Source organism: Emiliania huxleyi, assembly GCF_000372725.1.
Source record: "Emiliania huxleyi CCMP1516 unplaced genomic scaffold EMIHUscaffold_81, whole genome shotgun sequence".
NCBI lineage: Eukaryota > Haptophyta > Isochrysidales > Noelaerhabdaceae > Emiliania > Emiliania huxleyi.
Genome location: NW_005195940.1, coordinates 259,923 through 268,551, shown reverse-complemented (window position 1 = coordinate 268,551; position 8,629 = coordinate 259,923). Strand labels below are relative to the sequence as shown.

Sequence of the window (8,629 nt, the reverse complement as noted above, 5' to 3'; positions counted from 1 at the left end):
TCCCAAACTGCACTTATATCGGGTCCCCAAGCTCACACCGGCTCGTGATGCACGAAGAGGCCTCGAGATTGTCCCGGTGGACCCCTTGCCGTGGCTGTCCAGGAGAAGCGGTGCAGCTGCGGCAATTGTCGCAGTGCGGCATATTGTCGCAGTGCGGCTGCGGCACTAGACGGACCCTAGTACGCTCCAATGTATCCTCACGGATGCTAGGAAGTGAAGCCCAGATAAAGTAGTTGAGAAGAATTTAAACGAAATAACGGCATTTTTTGGGGAAAATTACACTGTGAAAAAGACAGAAAAAGAGAGAGAAAACGCGCGCGCAGCGCGCGTAGGCGGCGCGCAGCGCCGCCGCAGGCGGCGGACAGCAGGTGCGCAAAATTAAACGCCATTTTCGGTTCCGCGGTTTTGGCACTAACATCAAATGTCGGGATGATTGACTGATTCGACCACATGCCCGCCATGCGCAGGCCAGCGCCGCGCTGTGATACACATAGAGACGACCCGACCTCTCTGAACTAAGCCAGATTACTGCGAACGAACGCCTAGCGCGGCGGGGAAGTCAACGGGGCAGCCGGCGGCGGCCGGCCGCGCCCGAGGCGCGAGGGCGTAGACGGGTCACAAATTGCCCGGGACGGCTGGTCACTTGGTCTCTGACGTAGGCCACGCACATGCACATTAAGCGGTGACATGACCTGATTGTTAAAAGAGCCGGTCCGCGAAATTAAATGCCATTCTCCAGGTATCCATTTTAGCACTATCTTCGAAATCCCGGCCGGTACTGTTTTAAGAATGAGTGAAAGAGGTTGTTGGTGTTGTCTCTGAACGGGCTCGGCTGCGCCTGGGTTCGGAGCTTCAACGCCGGCCATTGCGCCGAATAAAACGGCGGCAAGTAGCGGGCACAGGGGCTTCGGCGAGAGCGTCGATGCCTTGAGCTGCCCGCTAATTGCCAGGGGCTGCACCGCCGTGTACATCAAGAAGAACTTGCAGATGTGCAAACTGTGTGTATGCCGAACCGTGACGGCGGCGAGGGCGACACGGACGGAGCAGGCGACAAAGGCGAATCCGACGGCGGAGGCGGCGACGGCGACACCGACGGACGGAGGCGGCGAAAGCGAGACCGATCCGTGTCGCCTTCGCCGCCTCCGTCCGTGTCGCCGTCGCCGCTGCCTTCCTCCGTTTCGCCATCCCCGCCGCCGATCTCACCTTTGCCGCCTCAATCCATGTCGCCGTCGCCGTCGCCGCCGTCGGTCTCGCTTTCGCCGCCTCTGTCCTTGTCGCCGTCGCCGCCGCCGCCGTTGGAATCGCTCTCCCCGCCGCCGTCGGTCGTGTCGACTTCGCCGCCTCCGTCCGTGTCGCCGTCGCCGCCTCCGTCCGTGTCGCCGTCGCCGCCTCCGTCCGTGTCGCCGTCGCCGCTGCCTTCCTCCGTCTCGCCCTCCCCGCAGCAAGCTCGCTTGCCGTCGCCGTCGCCGCCACAGATCCGAGGCGGCGACGGCGACACGGACGGCGGAGCGGCGACAGCGACACGGAAGAAGGCGACGGCGAGACCGATGGCACGGCGGGGAGGGTGAGGCCGACGGCGGCAGCGGGCAGGAGTGCGGCGGCAACGGCAGCGGTGAGGGCGGCGGCGACGGCGGCGGAGAGAGCGGCGGCGACGGCGAGACCGACGGCGCGGCGGGGAGGGTGAGGCCGATCATGCTTGGCGGCAGCGGGGAGGAGTGCGGCGGCAACGGCAGCGGCGAGGGCGGCGGCGACGGCGGAGGAGAGAGCGGCGGAGAGGGCGGTGGAGAAGGCCGCGGGGAGGGTGGCGGAGAGGGCGGTGGAGGCGAGGGCGGCGGCGACGGCGGAGGAGAGCGCGGAGGCGACAGTGGCGGAGAGGGCGGCGAGGAGGGTGGCGAAATTGCATCAATTCACCTGCGGGAACCGGGACGGCGGGGAGGTGGCGGGACCGACTCGTGCCGCGGGCCGCCGGGCAGCGGCCATACCCGCTCGGCGGAGGCAGGGCTCAGAATCGGTTTCAGGCCACAAGGCTGGTGAGTTGGGCGTGACCGTCATCTATAGAACGCGCCCGCTCGCTCGCGAAGTCGGTCTGCGGAAGGTAACGACGATTCGGCTAGCTGGGCGTCTGCGGAGGCAAAGGGCGGGCTGGCAATCCGCTACGAGGCCTGTTTGTCGCGGTCGGACAGGCACCCGTCGCATCTGTGGACAGGTGTGACGACGGCAGTCACGAGTTTGCGGCGCAGCCGCGCACGGGGCCCCGCCGTCAGGTGTGCGGCGCCGTGCTCAGGAAGGAGCTGCTGCTCCAACCTGTTCACACTTTCATACAGTGGACAGTACACCGAAGCAGGACAGGCGCGAAAAACAGAATTGCGTAAACACGTGCAGACATGTGTCATTTTTTTGACAGTGTCGAACCAGCAACCCCCTCAGACCCGCAGCGGCGCCATCTGCTCGGCGACGGCGGCGGGCACCTCCTCCTGGTTGGCGAGTAGCAGCAAGTGCTCCTTTGCGGCGCGCAGCTGCGAGGGGCGCGACCCCTTGATGTGGCGCTCGAGCACCATGTTCGGGATCGCGTTGAGGCCGGCGCGGCGCAGCACGCGCACCTCGGTCCACGTCCAGAGGATGATGTGCGTGAACGGCTCCTGCAGGTCGACGCGCGCCATCCGCTCGAGCGGCACCTCGAAGAGCAGCTCGAGCGGCTCGAGGCAGCCTACTCCGGCCATCCACAACCACCAGTCAGCGGGCGGAACACTCGGGGTCAGCCTCCCCCTCGCGCCGCTCGGGGCGGCCGTAGACGACGCGCAGCGTGGTGACGAGCACCTAGTAAGCGCTCAGTCCGGTTGCATCGACCATCGAACCACTGGTCGACGCGCACGCGGCGCGGCGAGAGCGCCACGCGCTGCTCGAGCCGCATCCCGTCGCGGTACTCGATGGGGTGCTGCGCCTGCGACCAACGGCGCGCGGCTAACGGCGGGCGAGTCGCCAGGGCGTGGCCCTCGCGGCGCTCTCGCGTCGGGCGGCGCTGCGCCTGGAAGAACTCGGCGCGGCCGCCGCGCCCGCCGCGCGCCGGCGCGGCCGGCGAGCAGAGCGAGAGGAGCTCGTACGCGCGGCTCTCCTGTTCACAGGGGGGAAAGGGGGGGGGGGGGAGTGTGAAGGGACGCCGCCCGCCGCGGCGCGGGGAGCAGATCGCTCGCGGCGGCGCGCTCCTCGGCGTTGAAGGGGGCGACGAGCCGGTTCGCGTGCAGCGCGAAGGGCTGCTGCTGCCTGTTCACAGCGGGAGGCGGGCGTGGCGAGGCGCCGTCCGCAGCTCCGCCTGCAGCCCTCGCGGCGGGGAGGGGCTGCCGCAGGTGGCGCCGCACGCCAAGGAAGGGCGAGTGGATCAGCCCCTCGACCGTCTTTGTGAGCCTAGAAGCAGAATACGCCAACCTCGGGGCGCGGATGCGGTACTGTGCAGCGTATTCAGAGCACCGCGTGAAGACAGCGGAGAAGAGTACAGTGAGTACGGAGGAAAGCGGGAGATATGGGGAGATATGGGGAGATACAAGAACCCGTATTCTGCTTCTAGGGTTGTGAGCAGGTCGAGGACGCCGATCGGCGGCCGCAGCACGCAGAGCGCGCCCTGCACCAGCCCCTTCGCGAAGCCGCGCGGACCGTGCTTGAGCGCGCCGCGGTACGGCTTCGAGATGACGCCGCCGAGGCCGACGATGCCGTCGAGGAGCATCGCGACCCCCTCCGACGCGCCGTCGACGACCCCGATCGGGACCTAGCCCCGGGGCCGACCCTCGGGTGATCTCGGGTGACCTCGGGCGGGCGAGGCACCTCCCCGCGCCGCCGGCCGGCACGCCTCCGACGCGTAGACGCCGAGCGCGTGCGTGCGGATGTACGAGGGGGAGAGGGTGGCGAAGGAGAGCAGGGCGGACGCGGCGGTGGCGACGCGGTAGAGGAGGAGCGACGGCAAGTGGACCACCTTGCGCGCCAGCTCGGCGAGCGACGCGTTCAAGGCGGCGAGGTCCTAATTAAGGATTAACTAAGTACTTGATGGGTACTTACTTCGCTCGAGCGACGCGCTCAAGGCGGCGAGCTCCTCCGACCCGCCCAGCGCGAGGGCGCCGCCCAGCCGGAGCGGCTCGGCGAGCGCGCCGACGAGGGCCGCGAGGAGGCCTGGGGGAGGAGAAAAAGAAAAGCAGGCTCACAACGAAGAGAGGACCGCACGCGCCGCCGACGAGGGTGCGAGAGGAGGCCTGTGGGAGGAGAAAAGAAAGAGACAGGGTCACAGCGAAGAGAAGGCCAGAAGCGCCGCCGACGAGGGCCCGAGAGGCCTGGCACGCCGCCCGTGATGTTCAGCGACGCGAGCAGCACGAGCACCTAGTTAATTACTCATCGGGCACTTCACTAATAATAATTGACTAGGTGTTGCGCGACGCGAGCAGCACGAGCACGTGCGGCGAGGCGACCAGCACGTAGTGGGACGCTAGCCGCTCGGTGAAGTCGGACCAGTCGGAGAGGTGCCTCGGCACCGTGGCACGGCGTGAGTGAGGGACTAGCTAATCACTTCATAAATACGCTATGGTCATCGGAGTAACGCCTCCGCACCGTGCACGGCTTGAGTGAGTGACTCATCAGCTGTTTATAAGCTAAAAGAGAGAGGCGCCTCCGCATCGTGTACGACTTGAGCCGAATCGGCATCGCGTCGATGTTGCCGAAGAGGGTGAGGGCGACGGCGATGAGCTGGCCTGCGTCCAAGCCACACGAGGGCGGCTCGCACCTCGACTACTGCCGTGGCGGGACCGCAGGCAGGCGGCGGGGCTGGCCGGCGGGCGTCGAGCCGCGCGTCTGCCCGGAGGCGCGCAGGGTGACGTCAAACATGAGCGGCGAGACGGTGCACAAGTCGACGACCACCTGCCGCTCGAGCAATTAAGACGATGCGATCTCGAGCAATCTCGAGCGATCTCGAGCGATCTCGGGCGATCTCGCGCGGTCTCGAGCGATCTCGAGCGGTCTCGCGCGATCTCGGCGATCTCAAGCGGTCTAGGGCGATCTCGGGCGATCTCGGGCGATCTCGGGCGATCTCGCGCGATCTCGAGCGATCTCGAGCGATCTCGGGCGATCTCGAGCAATCTCGAGCGATCTCGAGCGGTCTCGGGCGAACACGAGCGGTCTCGAGCGATCTCGGGCGATCTCGCGCGATCTCCACCTGCCGCTCGAGCAGCGGCCGCGGCGCCGGCGCAACCAGCCGCCACTCCCACCCCTCCCGCGAGGTTGCCTCCCCCTCCGCCGGGTCGGCGAGGGCGGGCAGGCCGAGCAGCGGCGCGACGAAGCGGTGCAGCTCGAGCACGAGCGACTCCTCCACCATCAGGGAGAGCGGCGCCAGCTTGAGCTCCAGCTTCTGGAAGTAGTCCACGCCTACGCCTCGGCGCGACCTCGGCTGACCTCGGCGCGCCCTTCCACGCGCGGCCTCGGGGCGGGCCGGGAAGGGGTGCGCGCCGCGCATGCGGTTGAGGCGCAGGAAGAGCTGCACCACCGGCTCGCCCGCCTCGCGCGCCCTCGCGCGCCCCCCCTCGGCGGGCCTGCAGGCGGCGGCGGTCGGCGCGAGCACGACGGGCAGCGAGGCGTGCAGCAGCTGGTTGTCGAGCTGCAGGTGCCTGCTCCACTCCTCAGCCAGTCAGCGGGCCGCTCAACAGGAGGGGCGTGCGGCGGGCTGGCCGTCGGGCGGCGCGCGCCTCGCGCTGAGCGAGAGCTCGAGCACGGGCTGCAGCGCGTTTGCGAGGTCGCGCCGAAAGTCGCAGCATAGCCCGTACACGCACCTGAGGAAGTGTCTAGGAAGTGTCTACGAAGTGTCTGGGAAGTACACGCACAGCTACGTGTCTAGGAAGTGTCTAGGAAGTGTCTAGAAAGTGTCTGGGAAGTGCACGCACAGCTGCAGCAGCTCTGCGGGCGTCGCGTTGACGAGCGAGACGTGCAGCTTGCCGAGCTCGACGTGCAGGTCCACCTCGCCGGTGGGGGAATCACTTACTCACGACTAGTCAACTCCTGCCAGCCGGCCGAGCTCGAGTTCCAGCTTCACCTTGACCATGCCGCCGCCCCTGCCGCCGCCGCCGCCGCCGCGCGCAGCCTCGAGCAGGATGAGCGGCAGCGGCTCGGGCGCCGAGCGGAGCCGCTCGAGCATCGACAAGTACTTGAGCCACTCGACACGCGCGCGCCGCGCCGCCCGCCCCGCCGCCCGCGCCGCCGCGCCGCCGCCGCCGCGCGCCGCCGCCGCCGCGCGCCGCGACGCCTCCGCCGCCCCGGCGAACCCCCGCCGCACCGCCGCGCCCGCCGCGTGCAGAGCCTCGTCCGTGCGCGCCACCGCCGCGGCCAGCTTCGGCCGGCGCGGCGGCGGGCGCGCGGGCGGCGCCGACGCAGAGAGCCGCTCGCTCTCCTGCGAGTATGGCGGCGAGTAACCGAGGCTGGCCGAGACGGCCCCGAGGCTAGCCGAGATGGCCCCCAGGCTGGCCGAGATGGCCCCCAGGCTGGCCAAGATGGCCCCGAGGCTAGCCGAGACGGCCCCCAGGCTGGCCGAGATGGCCCCCAGGCTGGCCGAGATGGCCCCCAGGCTGGCCGAGATGGCCCCGAGGCTAGCCGAGACGGCCCCCAGGCTGGCCGAGATGGCCCCGAGGCTAGCCGAGACGGCCCCCAGGCTGGCCGAGGGTGGCCGAGGGTGGCCGAGAGCCGGTCGCTCTCCTGCGACCGAGCGCGGCCGCCGCGGACCCCGCCGGAGCGGCCCGAGCCCTGCCCGCCGTCGCTCTCGTCGGAGGAGAGCCAATCGGACGAGCCTGACAGAGGCACGCGCACACCGCTGCCCGGAGGGCAGAGACAGGGAGGGCCGCAACGGCACCGCGCGGGAGCAAGGCGGATGCACCCGCGTCCCACGCGTTGACAGTCGAGGAAGTGTGTAGGAAGTGTGTAGGAAGTGTGTAGGAGGTGTGTAGGAGGTGTGTAGGAAGTGTGTAGGAAGTGTCTAGGAAGTGTCTAGGAAGTGTGTAGGAAGTGTCTAGGAAGTGTCTAGGAAGTGCGTAGGAAGTGTCTACGAAGGGCCACCCGCGTCCCACGACTCGACCGTCGCCAGCAGGGGCGGGGAGCCCCCCTTTCCGCCTCTCGACCCGCCGCCGCCGCCCGCCGCCGCCAGGGCGCCGCCTCCCCCCCCTCCGGCGCGGCGGCGCGGCCCCCGGCTCGGTCGGAGTCCGCCCCCGGAGATCTCGAGCAGCTTGAGGGGGCCTGCGGTGTGAACAGGGTCTCTTCACACCTCTAGCTGGGAACAGGGGAGTCCGCCCCCGGAGATCTTTAGCAGCTTGAGCGGGCCTGCGCGAGCGGGCGAGCGCACTCCTCACTCCTCTGGCGGCATTAGCGGAGGGGGGGGGGGGGGGGGTCCTGCGATGTCCATCAGCGAGACCTCCACGTCGAAGTCCCCGCCGATCGGCCGCGCGTTGAAAGCGCGCGTGCAGGTGAGCGAACACCTACCAGCAATGAGCCAGCCACTCGCGCTATTGAGCAAGCCGCGCGTGGAAGGCGCGCGTGCAGGGGAGCGAGCACCTACCAGCAATGAGCCAGCCACTCGCGCTATTGAGTAGGCCGCGCGTGGAAGGCGCGCGTGCAGGGGAGCGCGCACCACCACTCCGAGGAGGTGGAGCAGGCGGCGGAGGGGGAGGAGGGGCCGGCGCCGCCGCCCTCGCCGCCCTCGCCGCCCTCGCCGCCCTCGCCGCCCTTGTCGCCGCCCTCGCCTCCGCCCTCGCCGCCCTCGCCGCCGCCCTCGCCTCCGCCCCCGCCCCGCACCTCGAGCCTGTGAGAGCCGTAGGGCAAGTCCCACGCAAAGACGGCTCATTAAGTAGCTAATTATTAATGAATTACCTGTGAGAGCCGTAGGGCAAGTCCCACGCAAAGACGGCTCATTAAGTAGCTAATTATTAATGAATTACCTGTGAGAGCCGTAGGGCAAGTCCCACGCAAAGACGGCTCATTAATTAGCTAATTATTAATGAAGTACCTGTGCGAGCCGTAGGGCAAGTCCCACGCAAAGACGGCCGTCTCGCCTGCTCACAGGCAGCGGCGTGGAGGCGCGCTGCGCTCGCTCCCCCTCCGCGGCGACGACCCGCCGACTCGCCAGGCGCAATCGTGTCCACTCCGACCTCTCCCCCATCCGCGCCGCCGATGCGGCGCTTCCGCTGCGGCAGCAGCCGGCGCGCCACCGCGGGCGGCGCCTTGGGGGCGGAGCGGGAGCGAGGTGAGCGAGTGGAGCGCCCGAGACGCGCCGCCACCGCGGGGGCAGGGGAGGGTGGGTTCGGGTACCGTGGGGGTAGTGGAGAGTGCCTTCGCGTACCGCGGGGGCGGGGGGCCTCGGGGCGCCCGCATCCGCTAGTGAATTAGTTGATAGCTAATGAAGTACTTAGCTAGCGGGGGCGGGGGGCCTTGGAGCGCAGCATGCGCCCCGTCGCCCCTTCAAAGTCGCCGTTGCGCAGCTGGCGCCGCACCGCCGCCGCGCGCGAGCGAGCCTCCGCGGCGACGAGGTTGGCGCGCCTAACCAGCAGTTTGTAATGAGCAGTTCCGCGAATTATTAACTAAGTGCGCCTCCGAGGCGGCGAGGCTGGCGCGCCTAATT

At 68.7% G+C, this 8,629-nt stretch overlaps 2 protein-coding genes across 2 annotated transcripts; one reads left to right on the top strand and one right to left on the bottom strand.

The window, feature by feature from the left end:
* Positions 1-754: 754 nt before the first annotated feature.
* EMIHUDRAFT_218850 (hypothetical protein) lies at positions 755-6,070 on the bottom strand (the record flags this gene model as incomplete). The annotated part of the gene is made up of 15 exons (XM_005759152.1): positions 755-818; positions 901-980; positions 2,430-2,707; positions 2,848-2,941; positions 3,357-3,402; positions 3,546-3,760; positions 3,817-3,841; positions 4,044-4,158; positions 4,302-4,362; positions 4,437-4,506; positions 4,664-4,755; positions 5,228-5,400; positions 5,677-5,801; positions 5,913-5,986; positions 6,062-6,070. 15 exons carry the CDS (start codon positions 6,068-6,070, stop codon positions 755-757), a joined length of 1,521 nt encoding a protein of 506 aa, XP_005759209.1.
* A 367-nt stretch (positions 6,071-6,437) lies between these two features.
* On the top strand, positions 6,438-6,671 carry EMIHUDRAFT_49185 (hypothetical protein; the record flags this gene model as incomplete). The annotated part of the gene is made up of 1 exon (XM_005759151.1): positions 6,438-6,671. A coding segment is annotated over one exon (234 nt), but the record flags the coding sequence as incomplete, so codon positions are not given.
* Between the last annotated feature and the right edge of the window lie 1,958 nt (positions 6,672-8,629).